The sequence below is a fragment of the Ovis canadensis genome, chromosome 6 (genome assembly GCF_042477335.2).
Source record: "Ovis canadensis isolate MfBH-ARS-UI-01 breed Bighorn chromosome 6, ARS-UI_OviCan_v2, whole genome shotgun sequence".
Lineage (NCBI taxonomy): Eukaryota > Metazoa > Chordata > Mammalia > Artiodactyla > Bovidae > Ovis > Ovis canadensis.
The window spans coordinates 81,938,731-81,959,359 of NC_091250.1; the positions used below are offsets into that span (position 1 = coordinate 81,938,731).

Below are 20,629 nucleotides of genomic sequence, written 5' to 3' on the forward strand. Positions count from 1 at the left end.
AATTGAACAGAACGAGGCTCCCACATATGCCAACAAACTGGCCAAAGAGGAAATGCAGATGTCCTAAACGGTGGAGTATTCCCTCCCTCTTCCCTTTGTCTAATATTTTCATGCTACGAGATTTTCTACTTTCAAGTGATCCCTTGATATCCATACTGAACTGCCTGGACTCAGTAAAAACTTTTTAGGGAGGCAAAGATAGAAGCACTCTCAGAGAAACTAACCCCCATCCTCATTTACAAACCCCTAACCTTCTTGAAGAGCAGAGACATTACTTTGCCAACAAAGGTCCATCTAGTCAAGGCTATGATTTTTCCATTGGTCATGTATGGATGTGAGAATTGGACTATGAAGAAAGCTGAGTGCCAAAGAACTGATGCTTTTGAACTGTGGTGTTGGAGAAGACTCTTGAGAGTCCCTTGGACTGCAAGGAGATCCAACCAGTCCATTCTGAAGGCGATCAGCCCTGGGAATTCTTTGGAAGGAATGATGCTAAAGCTGAAGTTCCAGTACTTTGGCCACCTCATGCGAAGAGTTGACTCATTGGAAAAGACTCTGATGCTGGGAGGGATTGGGGACAGGAGGAGAAGGGGACAACAGAGGATGAGATGGCTGGATGGCATCACTGACTCGATGAACATGAGTTTGGGTGAACTCCGGAGTTGGTGATGGACAGGGAGGCCTGGCGTGCTGCGATTCATGGAGTCGCAAAGAGTCAGACACGACTGAGTGACTGAACTGAATTGAACTGAACCTTCTTGATGAAAGTGAAAGAGGAGAGTGAAAAAATTGGCTTAAAGCTCAACATTCAGAAAACTAAGGTAATGGCATCTGGTTCCATCACTTCATGGGAAATAGATGGGGAAACAGTGGAAACAGTGTCAGACTTGATTTTGGGGGGGCTCCAAAATCACTGCAGATGGTGATTGCAGCCATGAATTTAAAAGATGCTTACTCCTTGGAAGGAAAGTTATGACCAATTTAGATAGCATATTAAAAAGCAGAGACATTACTTTGCCAACAAAGGTCCATCTAGTCAAGGCTATGGTTTTTCCAGTAGTCACATATGGATGTGAGATTTGGACTATGAAGAAAGCTGAGAGCCGAAGAATTGATGCTTTTGAACTATGGTGTTGGAGAAGTATCTTGAGAGTTCCTTGGACTGCAAGGAGATCCAACCAATCCATTCTAAAGGAGATCAGTCCTGGGTGTTCATTGGAAGGACTGATGCTGAAGATGAAACTCCAGTACTTTGGCCACCTCATGCGAAGAGTTGACTCATTGGAAAAGACCCTGTTGCTGGGAGGGATTGCGGGCAGGAAGAGAAGGGGACAACAGAGGATGAGATGGCTGGATGGCATCACTGACTCGATGGACAAGAGTTTGGGTGAACTCTGGGAGTTGGTGATGGACAGGGAAGCCTGGCATGCTGTGATTCATGGGGTCGCAAAGAGCTGGACACGACTGAGCGACTGAACTGAACCGAACCAAACTGAACATTCTTTTTGAATTCCTTATAGGCAGATTTTTCTCTGACTACGGAATACACAACTGTTTTCAATTAGCCAAACAATTAGTAAGTCAAAAAGTTGGCTTCAGCCAAACTACTCCCAAAAGAGGGAGAGAGTTTGAGAAAGAAGCCAAATTCACTGGACCACATTGTTAGGGAGTCATGAGACTGGAGGGGATAAAGAAATGCCCAAGTTAGTTGTCTACATGAAAACATTAGATTTTTTAAAATTACTCAAGTCATAAAAAAGAACAAAATAATTCAATTTACTTCATGGAAGAACCTAAAGACTATTATACTGAGTGAAGTAAATCAGACACAGAAGACAAATATATATATTGCTTATATGTGGAATCTAAAAAAAAAAAGTGTATAGATGAACTTATTTACAGAACAGAAGTAAAATCACAGATGTACCAAACAAACTTAGGTTACCAAGGGAGAAGCAGGGGAAGGGATAAATGGAGAGTTTGGAATTGATATATATACACTACTGTATATAAAATAGATAACTAATAAGAACCTACTGTATAGCACAGAGAGCTCTACTCAATACTCTGTAATGGCCTATATGGGAAAAGAATCTAAAAAAGAGGATATATATATATATATATATATATATATATATATATATATGGATATATCTGATTAACTCTGCTGTATACCTGAAACTAACACAGCATGGTAAATCAGCTATAATTCAGTAAAAATTAAAAACTAAAATAAAACTAAAAAATTAAAGATAGAGCAAATGAAGGGGAAAGAATAGTTCTACAGAATAATTAAGCAAGAGGAATGTGAAAATTCAGGCTCACTAATAAAAGCAGCAAAAAAGACATTGGGAAAGAATATAACACATTATTCAAAGAAGTTAGGTAGGGTAAGAGTCTCCTGGAAGATGAGATAGTAGCAAATATTAAGAAAAACACACCACACCACACAATCTGAATAGAAAATGCCCTCTCCTTTAATTGGCCAAAATACCTAACAATTTTCCTCTACCAAAGACATTTATATGCATAATATCCTCTGGTTTATTTAAATGAAATGAAACAAGTAATACCCAAACTGATGCATCTTGAAACTTCTAAATTATCAGAGGCTGAGAGAAAAGCTGGAGATTTAGCGATGTATATTATGTTGTGGGAAAATTAGCCCCTCAAAATAGCAGAAGGGAAATTGGCAGCTTAGCCAAATAAACCAGAAGGAATGAATACTCTTACTCAGTAGCTGAGGGAAGAAAACTTGCTGGATAATATAGCCAAATATTGAGGGGAATTTGTTTCAAGCATCTGCATATTTTTGAAGCTGACAATGTTCCCCCCTAAAAAGAAGTGTTGGCCCACTCACGTAGTAACACAGAAAAAGATTCACCAAGTTAATAATAATGGGAAACACCATTAAGAAAAAAACTGATAGCAAAAATTTCACCTGGGGAAATGGATGGTTCCTTCATGTATTGCTCTCCCTGACAACTGAGCACCTATCTCAGTTACATGAGGAGTGAAATTAATCAGTAGCTGTTTCTTGAGCACCTGCTAGATTCTTAGCAAATCTGTGCCAGATGTACTGGAGAAGGAACGGAGTAAATGGAGAAGTAATAAAAATATCAACAACGTGACAGAAGTTTACTAATTATAGAGCAATTCTACAGCGATCCTTAAGCTAAGGCATCAAAATCACAAACCAAACTAATGATATTTAGAGTAATGAGATGGCTCATTTCCTTGATACTCTCCTTTATCTGCTGACCATCAGTAAAATACACCTCACTGCCAGGCTAGGTTCTCTCACTAGCCCCTCCCAAAATTCACCACATTTTTTTCATCTCTTGGCCCCTACAGAATACCTATGCTGTCACCTGACATAGTATAAATTCAATAAGTGTAAAAACTCTTTTAAGATCCTTTAAAATTTTCCTCTCCGCCTTTAAAATAGAATTCTTTTGAAATATATTATAAGTAAATATTGTTAATTGAATCTAGTAGTACATATCAGGCAGGTTATTTCAAACTGAAAATTCAAAGACATACCTTTTAACACTTTTTAGATGTTTAAAATGTCAAAATATTGGGAAAACTATGGATTGGCCTATAGTCAAAATGACCGAGCTAAATCAATTGGTGATTTTTAGCACTGAGGAAAGCCACATATATTTTATGCAAAGCTAGAAATTTGGAGAGTGTGGCTAATTTTCTAAGACTTTAGCTTCTATGTAAACTGAACTGCCAGCCCTGAACTGCTTGGGCTTCATTATAAATGGGATAGAATTTTATAGTCCAGCTTACACTTTCAACAATATAAACATTAACAACCTTCAGAAAAATGAGGAATGGGGTGGGGAGTGAGGATGTGGGGGTAAGCACAGGAAAGAGTCACCAGTCGTGGTATTTGGTTATAAGAGAGGGGAAACAATTAATATAGGTTGTAAATCTAGACTTTGGAGCTAGACTATTGGGTTTAAATCCTGGCTCAATTATTTAGGAGGTGTGTGCTTGAACGAATCACTTACACCTCTCTGTGTCTCAGTTAGTCATCTATAAAAGAGGATGAAACTAGAACAGGATTGCTATGCCAATTATATAAGTGAATATATGTAAAATATTTAAAATACTCTCTGGTGCTACTAAACACAGGATCAGTTGATGTTCTTATTGCTGTTGGAACAGTGTGGACTTTTGCTATGTAAGAATATATAAAATAACCTGAATACTTAGTTTGACCTGACTCAGTGAACCCAAAAAGAACCATCCTTCTTTGTAGCCATGCTTATGAAAGGAAACATATGTTAAAGAGTATAAAGCAAGCTAGCATTAGTTAAGGCAATGGCAACCCACTCCAGTACTCTTGCCTGGAAAATCCCATGGACGGAGGAGCCTGGAAGGCTGCAGTCCATGGGGTCGCTGAGGGTCGGACACGACTGAGTGACTTCACTTTCACTTTTCACTTTCCAGCGTTGGAGAAGGAAATGGCAACCCACTCCAGTGTTCTTGCCTGGAGAATCCCAGGGACGGGGGAGCCTGGTGGGCTGCCATCTATGGGGTCGCACAGAGTCGGACATGACTGAAGTGACTTAGCAGCATTAGTTATAGATATGGATGAGTTTGTAGTAACAGGTTTTTAAATTAGAAGGGAACTTGGATATAATCTTGGTTAACATCATCAAGTAACAGACAGAGAAATGTACACTCAGATATTAGGTTGTGTGATCAAAGAAAAACCGGAAAACTGAGAGTAGAGACAAAAATCCCTCAATACCTGCCTGTTTTCTCTAGTTGAGAGTCAGCACAGTGCATCAGAAAGCATCCCAACATTTCACCAAGGCTCAGTGTCCTCAACCATAAAACTGTATATGTAACAACACGACTTATCTTAGGGTGTTTGTGGAAATCAGAGATAACACACGTAAAGTAACTAGCACAATATATATATATGGCACATGTGTGTGTGTGTTAAGTCGTTTCAGTTGTGTTCGACTCTTTGCAACTCCATGGATGCATCTCTTATGTCTCCTGCATTGGTAGGTGGGTTCTTTACCACTATGGCCACCTGGGAAGCCCTATATGGCACACAGAAGTAACAATGATGGGGACTTCCCTGGTGGTCCAGCGGTTAAGAATCCACTTCCCAATACACAGGATGTGGCTTTGATCCTTGGTCAGGGAACTAAAGATCCCACATACCAAGGGGTGACTGAACCCATGTGCCACAATGAAAACCTGACACACCAAAAATAAATAAAATTTAAAAAAAAGAAAAATTTAAAAAATAACAATGATGATTATGATGGCGACAAGCTACTTACTGAATCCCCAAATTCTACATACTACATAAATACACTTCCAGCTTCTTCCTTTGTCATATTTGCAAACATAGAATACATGAAAATAAATGAACAAGTTTACTAGTAATCTATATCCATACCACATACACACACTCCTACACTGTATTATACTAGGTTTACAAGATGCCTTAATACTTTGTTAAATACTAGCTAACATATTAATATCTAGCCTTCCTGATGTAGCATTGAAATTATGGCATTCTGGAGGAGAAAATAGCCTAAATTTTCAATTATGATGCTAATGTTGGCATTTTTCTTCCCACGTGATGTTATTACAAATAATCACCAAGATATGCACAGTAATACTTCAATAAGCTACTAAAACTGATCACTTCTCCTCCCTTTGTCATTTTGAATAATGTCTCTTACCTTGTCATTTTTTGCATTTCAAAGGCTAATTTGAAGTCTCAGCTTAACTCTCTCTGATATAATTATCACCCTCTCAAACATCCTTCAAAGCATTTTTCACATTTATTCATTCATGTTCACATTCATTTATTCACATTCACATACATATCATTATTTAAATATTTGAAGTTAAGTGTTGAATTTCACCCCCGACACTACCCTCAGAGTATTTCCAAACTACTACACTTAACAAGTGTTCCATTAATATAGCCATAAATAAATAGGTTCCCAGTAGGTTACTGAATTCATAGATCCATATTCCAGCACATAGGTCTAAGGTAGCAGTGAATATTTGAGAGTAAGCTTAAACTACTACAAACATACTTGAATTATTCTTAAACCAAGATTCTATATATTACATATATATAGTCAATTATAAGAATAATATCCTGTCTCCTTCATTTCAAGACTATGCTCCCAGGTTTTCTATTCTTTGAGTTCCCAGCACCTTGCATGATGACTAGTGCGTAGTATTGCTCTGGAAACACTTGTTAAATTGCTAACTGAGATTTGGCTCTCTTGCTTTAGCAAAATGACAATTTCTCATAAGTCAGCACATGACACATAATAAAAGTAACAGATGAAAACCATGATTGGAAATTAAACATAATTCTGATACTCATGACACTTAAATCATCCAGTTTAATAATTGTACAATTAAACAATTACTCATTGTCTAAAGAGCATTACTAACTACAGAACATTCAGTACAGAAAAAAGTATGGCTTCAGAGAGGTACAGTTTATATAAGACTTAAAGAAGTCATTAAACTACTACTGTCACCAACAAATCGAAATGTCAAGTGGAATGACAGTACCTCTTCACATCATTGTTCAAACTGCCACAGAAATAGGTTTTAAACTAAGCTAAGAAGTGAAAGAAGGATAAACCAGAAAACGAGGTGTGTGTGTGTGTTTTTTTTTTTTTTGCATGTTAGCTTAAACTATTTAAAGCACAGCATTTCTAAGAGGAATTTTGAGAATGATTGAGATGAAAATCTGAAACTGGCCTAGTTTATAGAGCCTGTTAGAATGCAATGAGGCTTGTGTATTACCAACTGCTGGGAAATTATCATACTTAACACTGGTGTTGCTCACAGAAACCAATATCTGTGTGGGCTTCCCTGATAGCTCAGCTGGTAAAGAATCCACCTGCGATGCAGGAGACCCCAGTTCAATTCCTGGGTTGAGGATGTCCTCTGGAGAAGGGATAGGCTATGCACTCTGATATTCTTGGGCTTCCCTGGTGGCTCAGCAGGTAAAGAATCCACCTGCAATGCAGGAGACCTGGCTTTGATCCCTGGGTTGGGAAGATCCCCTGGAGAAGGGAAAGGCTACCTACTCCAGCATTCTGGCCTGGAGAATTCCATGGATGGTATACTCCATGGAGTCGCAAAGAATCGGATAAGACTGAGTGACTTTCACTTTCAGTGAAAGAGATGACAAAAATGATCCAAGGACAACAAACTGTACTCTCCTCATAATGCATGGCTGCGCTTATAGATTTACAGAGACTTTTCATTTTGCTTGATTTTGTTTTCAAAGCATCCTCCTCAATTCCCTGTTTTTGTCCACTAGCTAAGTCCAACTGTTGACATGCATGTCTCAGAATGACTATCTGCTATTTCTGATCCTTACAGTGACCTGGTTATGGCTCACCACTTAATATCCACCTAAAGTTCACACTTAACTGTAGTAAGGAGGAATTTTACATAAAAATGCAAGTGCTTTTGGAAACTGGTGATAAATGTATTGGCTTTTAAAGGCACCACATTTCCTATTGTCTGATTACTATAGTTGGCTGATTATAATAAACAACTGTGACTATTAGACACTGTGCTATGTGCTGTATGGGAAGATAGAATGAAGCCATAATCAATTTTATTAAGGAGTTCACCATCCATGTAGGTAAACAGAGTAACCACATATGAAATAATTTATTCAAAATACTTTAGAATAGTATAGATGATAACTTATGTGTGGTGCATGCATTAGATGTCAAAGATGCTTCAAGGAAATAAACAATGATAATGATCACAGCTATTGTGACCATCAGGGAAATGCAAATCAAAACCATCTGAGATAGCACCTCACACTTGTCAGATGGCTATCATCATAAAGACCACAAATAACAAATGCTGGAGAGGGTGTGGAGACCCTGTACAGTGAGGGGCCCTGTACACCATTGGAGGGAATGTAAATTGGTATAGCCACTATGGAGAACAAGAAGGTTTCTCAAGAAACTAAAAATAGAACTACCATATGATCCAGTAATTCCACTCTTGACTATATTTCCAAAGAAAACAAAAACACTAATTTGAAAAACTATATGTACCCCCATGTTCATTGCAGCTCTATTTACAGTTGCCATGATATGGAAGCAACTTAAGTGTCCACCAATAGATTAATGGATTAAAAAGATGTAGTATATATGTGTATGTTTATATATATATATATATATATTGGAGAAGGCAATGGCACCCCACTCCAGTACTCTTGCCTGCAAAATCCCATGAACGGAGGAGCCTGGTAGGCTGCCGTCCATGGGGTCACGAAGAGTCGGACACGACTGAGCGACTTAGCAGCAGCATATACACACACACACACACACACACATATATATGTATGTATATATATACACACACACACACACACACACACACACACACAATGAAACATTACTTAACCATCAAAAGAATGTTGCCATTTGCTATAACATGGCTGGATCTGGAGGGTATTCTTAGTGAAATAAGTCATACAGAGAAAGACATAGTTCCTATTTTTCTATTCTTTTTTCTCTTATTCTGTTATTACCCACGTTTTGTAGATGTGGACTCTTGCCACCATGTTCTTGAAATCCTTAAGGTTGGTCAAAATGACCCTCATCTGGGAAATAGGGCTAGAGTTTGACTTTGAAGAATAGATAGTAAAGAAGGAGATTTTCAAGAATGCACTTGAATTACTAAATTCAAGGTGCATCTTGAATTATTTATATACTCTTTTAATATCATGCTTTTCTTAAAGATTCTAAGCGGAGCAAATAGCTATTTAATTTACAAATATCCTTGTAAGAATCTATGAGCACTTTAACAGTGAAAAGTCCATGAAGAATAGCCACAGTGAAATGTAAACAGACAAAGCAATTAGGTAGATGGGACAGGAAAGGTGTACAGTGGAGATGTATGCACTTGTATTCAGAAAAGTACCCATTGACATTCCATCCTATCATGGGATAGGAGAAAATGTCCCGCTATGGAAAAGTCCACCTGTCTAAACTTGAACTAATTATCTTCTTCATTAAACATGCTTCACTGCTCTCTGTTCTAATGAATGATGCCACCACCATCTATCTCATCCTTCATTTCCCTGTCCCAGCATCTAATCAGTCATTAAGATGTGAAATGAGAAGTTTGAGGTTTGCAAGCCCAGCCCTGCTACTCACCAGATAAATAACTCTGGGCAGATTGCTTGATCCCTAACTAGCAATATCCTCATTGGTAAAACATGGACAAAAATAGAATGTATTTTATAAGTTGTTAGAATTAAAATGTATCTACAATGTCTGTAAAAGTTCTTACTAAAAGCATTTGGAATATTTTGCTGTTGTTATTTAACCATAGAAATACAAACAAAAGACTCTGTGTTAGGCTCATCATTTTATACACTTGTATTATATATATATATATATATATACACACACACACATACATTATAACGTCTATCTGTATAGCTATATTATAGATTAAATACTATAAAACAGAATTTAAGAGAACAAACCCTACACTCAGACACAACTAAATTAAGCTAAATATTGGGTCTACCATTTTCTAGTTGTGTTATCTTGAACACATCACTTAACAACTTCAAGGGTCACTTTCTTCATCTGTAAAATAGTTATTGTGAGCTTGCAATCAATTAGCACACGTTAAGTATATCACACAGTACCTGACACAATGTAAAAGTCTGAGGAATTTTAGTCATTATATCATGGGGTTTTTTTTTCACAATATACAATGTGCTTACATTAATCTATACTTTCTGACTGAACAAGAACTGTGGAATATATTTTCAAATAATTTTTAAAATATGATTTTATTAAGAAATCTCCACATTTTATAGTTACTTATTTTCCAAACCATCCTATTAATCCAGAAGCAGTAGGGGTACGGAAAGATAGAACCACAAAAATAGAGCTCAGCTTAAATACTGGAAGGGCAAAGTCAAAGCCAGAATTATAATAATGTCACAGAAGCAAAACATCCACTTTCCCTCCTGAGGTGCCTAAGAACATATTCAGGCTGCCCCTAGCTGCTCGTAGAGTCTGCCAATCGGCCTTTTCTCCTTGCTTCATGAATATTCCATAAAGCATAAGCTTTCCAATTCCCAAGAAATAAAAATGGTAACCATAAAACTCTGCTAGGCCATTAACAGTCCATAGGTCACATATAGGGACAATGAATCAAATGACTAGTGAGCTTACCCAAAGGACCAGTGAACTATCAAATATTGTGCAGACTGAAGGCAATTTTAAATGAGGAGTTTAAACACATTTTAAACAAAGGCAGCATTATTCAAATAAGCAAATAGCTACACAAGTTGGAACACATTAGAATAACAAAATTTCAACTATTTGATTAAAATCTATACTGAAAATTCAAACTTACTAAGATGATTAGACTATTTCCTACCAGCAACATATTTTAAAATTTTGCTCTTAACACATCTTTCCCCTTCTTGCTTCCTTCTCCTTATTTATCTAAGTTTTTCTCTGTCTCCTTCCCTTCCTCAATTTTAATGCATTCTCAACCTTCAAAGCTAAACTTAATATTGAAAGTATTCAATGACAACTGAAGCCCCAAAGCCAGGGGTGTTCTGGCAGCAATATGTACTCTGGAAGATGGATGGGAATTCATTCATTACTGTCCTTAGAACACACATTCTTCAAGGAAACTGCCCTGGAGATCTAAGTTATAATACATACATGGTTACACACTGTAGAGAACATGAAACATATATTTTGATGAAATTTATTATAAATTCCTTCCAAACCTGTAAAGACCATGACTCGATGCCCTTCACAAACAAATTTCATCATCTTATTCCTTATTATGCCATTTGCACACAGCATGAGGCCCATGCTGCCGAGAGGAGTTACTGAATCCAAGTGGACTTAGCCAACTGGACGCACCAAACCTAGCATTCATCAGTGATAACAACTGTTACAGTCAAAAAATATGTTTCAAGGAGGTATTAGTTCTCATCCCACCTTTGGAAATTCTGCAGAATAGTTTGATGCTAGTTAAGCAGTACTTTCAAGTGCATACAATAACACTATGCAAGGAGTCTTATCACCTTGCAAAAATGAAAAGAGAATCATATCAACTCATTATAAACAGAAAAAAACTACATATATATATATAGTGTCTCCAAATGCAGACTCTTTAGACTTTAGCAATCCTGGGATCAGGGGGAGTTAATAGCTACAAGGAAAAGTCAATATATTTAATAACTTCTACAATATTAGAAAATGATAAGTTGAAATACGTTGTTTTAAAAGTTAAACACTGGTTATATAATCATAGGACAGATAGCTTTCAAAGTGTACGAAAAAATAAAGAATGTGAAAAGTTAACAATAAAAATGCATTACAAAATTTAATATTAAGAAAGAATATAAAAGTTAATGAAATCAGACCAAATAGAATTCAAGGGGTATTATATGGAATCTCCCCATAGAGGTTATCTTATGATCAGATTCACAGAGTTAAATGAAAATAGAGCTGTTATAAATCTTTACATGTTGAGTATCACAGCATCAAGATGCATAAGACAAAACTAGTTAAAATGCAAAACTAACACAACCTCATTTGGGGAGAATTTTTCTTTTTTGGTATTTGAAAGATCAAGAAAGCAAGAAGTGACTTATAAAGTTATTAAGAGGTGACATAGTAATGTTTTAGGTAAAATTAGTAACTAATAGTCAACTCCTTAATTTCCATCAAACACTTATAAGCTTTAGTACAGGTAACATTTCTGAACATAAGGTGGTTCAACTAAAAATACAGCGAAGCTAGATAAACAAACAATATCCCATTTGGAACTTGTAATATTATCTTCCAAATAATTATGAGCTTATATAGAAAAATAGCAGCATAAGTGCAGAATATTTAGCAAATAATTATGATAATATACCATTAAAGTTATGAATTATGGCCAAAGCTATATGCAAAGGAAATCTCATTGCAATAAAAGAAACTTTATTATTAAATAAGAAACGGAAAATAAATTAAGAACTAAACTCAAAATGCTAGAAAAAGAGTAACAAAATTAACCTGCAGAAAGATGAAATTAAAATAAATCTTAAGTCAACAATAAGAATAAAAAGCAAATAAATAAACACAGGATAATTTTTTAAAGGAACAGTAGATAGAATTATTCTACCAAGGCCTCAATACAGCAAAACAATAAAAGGCAGAAAAGACACAAAATTACTTATGGGGAAAGGAAAAGGGAATAAAACTGTTGATCATGAGTTTTTTATCTGATAATAGTAAACAAAATTCATTCTAATAATTTTGAAAATCTTGATGAAACTGATTTCTTTAGAAGAAAATGTAAGCTATCCAAACTTACTTTAACGGAAGGACAATAATTTTTCTATCAGCTCATATGTCATTCTTAGAGAACCAGTCCCCATATCCCTGCACTGGGAAGGAGAGCTATAAACTGAAGGCCCCATAACAGTTCATACCTACCAGGGTAAACAGCTAACCTAATTTGTTCTACTGGCATCTTCTCTGGGAGGACTTTCTGGTCTCAGAACTGAATTCTACTATTGTCACAAGGCCCTAACATATCCTCCCCACTTTGGTGATTCAGCACTATGAAAGCAATGTACCATCTAATGTACCTGTTTTGCTATATATATATATATACATTCTTTTTGTAAATTTTCTGTCTCCCCTATCCTACATACTTAAATGTAAGTCCATAGAGTAAGGTAATTGTCAGAGGGCTTTGTATGCCCTTGTTTCTCAGATAAACAGTGTCTGGTGCATAGTTGATACTAAATGTGTATTTGGTGAATGAGTGAAAAAAAGAATGAATGCATGTTCGAATAATTAAGTTATTGAGTTATAATGAGTTATTACCTATAGAGAATAGAGTTGGTGACTTACATACACTTTGATTTGGGTACATGCAGACAAAAGGAGCTTTAGACTCATTTGTGGCAACTACAATAAGGCTGTGTATAACTGACCATAGATACTTCTTTGATTAAGGAAAGAAAACGAGAGAGAGATAGTGGAGTATCAGAGGAGGAGGGGGAGAAAGAAGAGATGGAGGAGGAGAAAGAGGAGGTGATGACTGCTTGCTTTCTCATTTTCATGATGGTTTGCTATTTTTGTACAACTGGTATCCAATAGTCACTTTTTAACTTTTTTTAATTTGCAGAATCACTTATGTGCCCAATGTAAATTACAGTAGCTCTTATATACTTTAATATCCTTTTAGATCTGTTTCTTTAGGACAAGAATTCTCAATCTTGGACGGATATCACCTGCACCTATGAGTCTTCTAGTTTATTGGTTTTCTTTTCTTTTCTCATACAAGGGCACAGCCCCATGTGGGCAGTTCTAATGCAGAGCTATGCAAAGAATCACTGCTTTATTTTCTTCAATGAACTCTACTAAGATGCTTTTCTGACCTACTTAAGGGTATCCACAGGTTTCTCTTAAGTGCATACATAAGATTTTGCCCCCTAAAAATTAAAAAATTTTAAACTCTGAACTTCCATTTGAACAGCTCTGTGTACATCTATCTCATCCAGAGCTGTTTAATTTTTAAGCCATTAATTATAGTTTCAAAGTTGAAATTTATGATTATCCTTTAACATTTTTTTTTGAATTTTTAAATAAGTTACAAATTGTTGTTGGGATTTTCAACTTCCTAGCTTTTCCCCTGGCAATGGAAATTTGACCAAGATGCTGAAATCTCGAGCTAAAGGATATTAAGTCAAATACCTGCAGAGCTGTTTCAAGATGCTTTTCTCTCAGCACTGGAGCAGCTGAAATTTCCTGGGGGGCTTTTGATGTCTTTCTTTTGGCTTTTTCCATTTGAACATTGGTAAAGTAGTTGACGGCAGCAAACTCAATAAGGGCCGAAAATACAAAAGCAAAGCAGACAGCTATGAACCAATCCATGGCAGTTGCATAGGACACTTTGGGTAAGGAATGCCGTGCACTGATGCTCAGTGTGGTCATGGTCAGGACTGTGGTTATTCCTTCAAAGGAAAAGAGCAAAGAGACAAAATACTTTATGGTTACTTCTATGCAGAAAAAACAACCAAACCAAAAGATCTGGAAATTTGGTGGGGTGGCAGTAACAAAGTTTATAATAATTCAAAACAAACCATCTTTGATATGATTCCCATCCTAATGGTTCAGTGAAATTAGCACAGGCTTTGGAGTGAGAGACAGATGTGGTTCAAATATTTACTCCTCCAATCACTGGCTCAGTGTGAGTTGGATTAAGTTAGGAAAACACACTGGGTTTCACTTGATACCCACTTACTGAGCTTACTATGAAGACTTAAAGTATGTAAGGCAACTAACATATGTTGGGTTGATATTAGTACCCAGGCCAATATACCTGAGAAACTCAACACCTAACAGGAAGTGTGACTCACTGAAGCACTGATTCTCAACCAGGAGTGGGAAGATGGTAACACTGAAAATTAAAGTATCAGAATTTTATGTCTGGGGTAGGCATGGTCCACGTTATTGAAACTCTCTACCAGAAAAATCACAAGTTATATACACTCAAAATCTTTACCTGAATATTACCTATTTAATTAAAATAGTAAATGTACTGGTTATAAAATAGCTCAATTTATATAAAAGAGAAGGAATGCTCCCAAGAAATAGATTTCTAGAACAATTTGGTTTTAAAAATATTGGACACCTCAGTTCAGTTCAGTCACTCAGCGATGTCCAACTCTTTGTGACCCCATGGACTACAGCAAGCCAGGCTTCCTTGTCCATCACCAACTCCTGGAGCTTGTTCAAACTCATGTCCATTGAGTCGGTGATGCCATCCAACCATCTCATTCTCTGTTGTCCCCTTCTCTTTCTGCCTTCAATCTTTCCCAGCATAAGGGTCTTTTCTAATGAGTCAGTTCTTTGAATTAGGTGGCCAAAGTATTGGAGCTTCAACATCAGTACTTCCAATAAATATTCAGGACTGATCTCCTTTGATTGGACATCTACTGCCCTTCAGTTTATGGTTGGCAGGAAAATATTGGTAACAAGAATAACAGTATTTCTCTCCCATCAATAAGCGTCTGAAGCATATCATCTCCAGAAAAACCTTTTCTGCAGAGCCTGGAAAAATGTTAATCCCCATTCTCAATGGAAAAACCCCACTTGCCACTGAAACTATAGAGAAATTCATTATTTAAGAATGCTAAATATTTGCACAGTTGTCCCTTTCTGCATCTTTGTTTCTCTGTGGATCTAATCCATGTTAAGTAGTTAAGTTTGGAAATTTATTTGGAGATTTACCATATCCATTTAAATCATTCTATGTAATACCTAGGAAATCTCCTGAATTGATACACTCAGATGTTTAGGAATGATGATGAGGAAGACAATAACAATGATGAAGGCATAAACTGTTTATTCCAATCCATGCCAATCCCTAGCCTAAAGTCACATGTTAAACTGAAGGGACAGTGAGCCCCATGCAATAATGAAGAAATAAAAATATTTTGATGCAGGGAGAAATAACATTGTCTCTTCAACTCGACACTTAATTATATTCTACCTTGTATTGTTCCCTAATTGTTCCATTTGTGTGAGCTTTGTTTCCACAACTTTCATTAAGCATTGACTCCTTAAGGGCAGAAATATTTAACACTGCTTTGGAATTAACCATATTTCACATAACGCCGAGCACATGATAAATGTGTAGTAAATAAAAATACATTTTTCAGCTCTTCACAAATCCATTTTCCTTCTAATCCTTTCTGAATTGTCAGTTTTAAAACATGAGAAATTAGAACAATTGTGTAGCTTCTGAGCTATGGATCTTTCAAAAATATTCCATAAACTATACAGAGGGAACAAGTTGAGAATTTGGTTATATTCTCTTTTAAAAGAAATGTTTGTGATAGCTTTAACATTTTATAAGTTTAAAACAGACTTAAAATATGTTTATTCAATCAAATATATAAATACCTAAATGCCTATGAAAATGCAATATTGTGAATTTATTAGACTTTGTTTCGGAAAGAGACCTCAGGACTTTTAGGGCTCTATTTTATTTTATTTTATTTTATTTTATTTTTAATTTTTAGTTTTTTATTTTTTACATTTTAAAATCTTTAATTCTTACATGCATTCCCAAACATGAACCCCCCTCCCACCTCCCTCCCCAGAACATCTTTCTGGGTCATCCCCATGCACCAGCCCCAAGCATGCTGCATCCTGCGTCAGACATAGACTGGCGATTCAATTCACATGATAGTATACATGTTAGAATGTCATTCTCCCAAATCATCCCACCCTCTCCCTCTCCCTCTGAGTCCAAAAGTCCGTTATACACATCTGTGTCTCTTTCCCTGTCTTGCATACAGGGTCGTCATTGCCATCTTCCTAAATTCCATATATATGTGTTAGTATACTGTATTGGTGTTTTTCTTTCTGGCTTACTTCACTCTGTATAATCGGCTCCAGTTTCATCCATCTCATCAGAACTGATTCAAATGAATTCTTTTTAACGGCTGAGTAATACTCCATTGTGTATATGTACCACAGCTTTCTTATCCATTCATCTGCTGATGGACATCTAGGTTGTTTCCATGTCCTGGCTATTATAAACAGTGCTGCGATGAACATTGGGGTACATGTGTCTCTTTCAATTCTGGTTTCCTCGGTGTGTATGCCCAGAAGTGGGATTGCTGGGTCATAAGGGAGTTCTATTTGCAATTTTCTAAGGAATCTCCACACTGTTCTCCATAGTGGCTGTACTAGTTTGCATTCCCACCAACAGTGTAGGAGGGTTCCCTTTTCTCCACACCCTCTCCAGCATTTATTGCTTGCAGATTTTTGGATCGCAGCCATTCTGACTGGTGTGAAGTGGTACCTCATTGTGGTTTTGATTTGCATTTCTCTAATAATGAGTGATGTTGAGCATCTTTTCATGTGTTTGTTAGCCATCCGTGTGTCTTCTTTGGAGAAATGTCTATTTAGTTCTTTGGCCCATTTTTTGATAGGGTCGTTTATTTTTCTGGAGTTGAGCTGCAGAAGTTGCTTGTATATTTTTGAGATTAGTTGTTTGTCAGTTGCTTCATTAGCTATTATTTTCTCCCATTCAGAAGGCTGTCTTTTCACCTTGCTTATATTTTCCTTTGTTGTGCAGAAGCTTTTAATTTTAATTAGATCCCATTTGTTTATTTTTGCTTTTATTTCCAGCATTCTGGGAGGTGGATCATAGAGGATCCTGCTGTGATTTATGTCTGAGAGTGTTTTGCCTATGTTCTACCAGCCACATTTTTCACAGAACTAGAACAAATAATTTCAAGATTTGTATGGAAATACAAAAAACCTCGAATAGCCAAAGCAATCTTGAGAAAGAAGAATGGAACTGGAGGAATCAACTTGCCTGACTTCAGGCTCTACTACAAAGCCACAGTCATCAAGACAGTATGGTACTGGCACAAAGACAGACATATAGATCAATGGAACAAAATAGAAAGCCCAGAGATAAATCCACACACATATGGACACCTTATCTTTGACAAAGGAGGCAAGAATATACAATGGAGTAAAGACAATCTCTTTAACAAGTGGTGCTGGGAAAACTGGTCAACCACTTGTAAAAGAATGAAACTAGATCACTTTCTAACACCGCACACAAAAATAAACTCAAAATGGATTAAAGATCTAAATGTAAGATCAGAAACTATAAAACTCCTAGAGGAGAACATAGGCAAAACACTCTATTTTATTTTATTTTTGTTTTTCAGTTCAGTTCAGTTCAGTTCAGTCACTCAGTCATGTCCAACTCTGCGACCCGGAAAATGGCACCATCCCTATGGTCATTGAGAGATAGTGAATAAACCCTAAATTAATTCTGAAAAATTCTAGCTGCAAAATTTAAATATAAATCAAAGGTTTTCTTCTTATTCATAGCAAGTTAAATGGCCTATTACGAATTCAAAACTGTTCTACAACTTTATTAGGTATATTTCCTCTAATAGCATAGAAATTATACTGGAAGAGCTTGAAAATAAAATATAAACAGTGCCATGTAAGTAAGAATACTACTCAGAAATCAGAAAGTTTTACAGAGACCATAATGTAATCAAAAAGGAATCTGAAACTCAAATATAAACAACTTCAGATTATCTATGTTGCTTTGAACATTTTTTTGGTAATAGAACAATTTCTCCTGAGGATAAGCAGTAATGGTCTTTTTCTCTCCTGCAGTATGAGAAGGAATTTCATCATTAATGACAAGTAAGCAGAATATTAATGCAATTATTGGGTTGTGAATCCAAAAATGACTTTCTGATTGTTAAGGAGGGTAGATCACCAAGTTGATGAATATGTCCAACAATGTATGGCTATGTGGCTGCTTTGCATTCCTTTTTTACTGTCTAGAGTACACTTGATTTAAAAGTTTGCACAAAGGTCTTTCAGATATTGTGGTCCCTATTTTATGACTGTTGGCAAAATTAAGAAAGTAACTGGCATAAATAGTTGGCTGAGTGTTTGAAATTACCATCCCTTTAGACATTAAAAAGTTTCTCTGTCTGGAGTTCAATTTTAAGAAAGAACTAGCATGACAGGAATGGGCTTTTTACACCTGTGTCTAGGTGAAGTAGTTGGTTAAATGGACACCAGCAAAACAGCAAACAGACGCTAACCTCTCAGATAAGAAGCCATGCTTCTTCTGCATCTAGGAAGACAGTACATCGGTCACCACATCTACCCTGAAAATGCTTTAATAACTATGGAACTTTTTTAACAAGTTCCGATATTGATGCCAGGCCCCGTTTTTAGAATGCTGAGTATGCACCATATTGGCTGGCCCAGGAGCTGGAAGAGGACATTTAAGAGTAGGCTAAGACAATACACAGGAGTGAATTTTGGGCTAGCTACTCCTAGAAAATGAACTAGTAATGATGTAGATACGCCAGCTGGCATTTACACACATTTCATGTTTTACTATACTGGAATAATTAGAAAACTTAAGAGGCGTACATCTTTAGTGATAGACATTTCCAAAGAATTTGGCACACTCTACTTATATTTACACTAATTTTTATTAGTTTTTCTTTTTACGTGATCTCGAGTGACATCTCTTACTCAGCAAATTCTTTCTTGAGTAAAGAGAAAAATGAGAATTGGGACAGATAAATGCTAGCCCAGAATTATTTCTTTTTATTTGAATCTCATATGAAATAGACTGTTCACTCCCCGCTCCCCACATACTTAAAACTTAACTTCCTTAAAAAAATACCATCAAAAATCTCAACAAACAATTAAATAGTTACTGTTCTGGCACATCTTAGGTCTTAGAAGACTTCATTATTGGGCATAATTTTCCTGGTCAATCCAAACCAGTATCTTGGTGCCTGAGCACAATCAGAAGCAAATGGAAGAGTTCCCACAAAGTATGCAGAGCGCATAGCCATACACATCCACTCAGCAGCTCTGAAGTCATCCACAAGCTCCCAGGTCCCCAGACTGTCTCCCCGACCCCCACCCCCACCACATAAGGACAGAATGGCAGAGTGGACATGAGGGAGTTCTCAAAGTTAGGCAGAAGTTGTTTTGGGTTTATCACTTCAATATATGATTTTATACAAGTTTCTTAATCTCTTTGTGTCTATATCCTTATCCATATAAAATTACTAATGCCTAACTTGCTGAGTTATTCTGAAGAGTAAATAAGATGATCTCTGTCAGTGCATGGCAAATTTTATTATCATTATTATTAGTGTTACCAGAGCTGCCGTCTATGGGCTCACACAGTCGGACACACGACTGAAGCGACTTAGCAGCAGCAGCAGCAATATCCTTACTGTATGATACATAATGTCCTTATGCAAGCTCATCTGGATAGGAAATATTGGATGGACACAGCTATAACTAAGGCTCTCCACCCCCCAACCATACCACTGGAAATTCTATTATTGGGGGACAAATGAGACAGAACAGTGGCTATGAGTTTGTAATCAACCAAGAAGGCATTCAAAGCTCATCAACCAATCACAATAACTATAAAATAAAGAGAACATTCACATGATAGTATCAAGTAGTGAGTCTCAAAATGAGAGAGATAGCAGCATGGACTGTCATAATAGTCAATGACACTAAAAACAGTATTCACTGTGGTAGCCTTTGTATCCAAATAAACTCATCGAATCCTCACAGCAACCTTATGCAGTAGTGACAATTCACCCTGTTGTAACACTTGAGGAAACAGGCAGAAATAACTCACTGAAGGCTCACAGCTAATAAATAGTAGACTTTAGGTTACAACCTAGGCCATCTTGCTCCAGAGTCTGCACTTTTTGACGTGGATGCCTCTTAATCAAAGGCAGCATTAATGGGGCAATATTTTCTGTTGCAGAAATTATTTAGGAGCATAGGATAAAGATGATAATACATGTGGAAGTGATTTTTATTTTCGATGATGATAGTTCCTGAAACATTAATATTATTTGTGCAAGGGAAAGTTAAGGGACTTTGACCTGGTTCTCAGCCCCTAACTTGCTGCCCAGTCAGGCTGTCTTTATATATGATATATACAGCCAAGGTTAACTGAGTGATCACTGCACTTAATGAGACAATAAACA

At 36.6% G+C, this 20,629-nt stretch overlaps 1 protein-coding gene across 1 annotated transcript in view; it reads right to left on the reverse strand.

Annotated features, from left to right (window-relative positions):
• GABRA4 (gamma-aminobutyric acid type A receptor subunit alpha4) overlaps positions 1 to 20,629 on the reverse strand; it is a 78,523-nt gene that overhangs the window by 31,704 nt on the left and 26,190 nt on the right. The window contains exon 8 of the mRNA XM_069595026.1: positions 13,785 to 14,044. Within this exon, the coding sequence (XP_069451127.1) occupies positions 13,785 to 14,044 (260 nt within the window). The remainder of the gene's footprint in view (positions 1 to 13,784; positions 14,045 to 20,629) is intronic.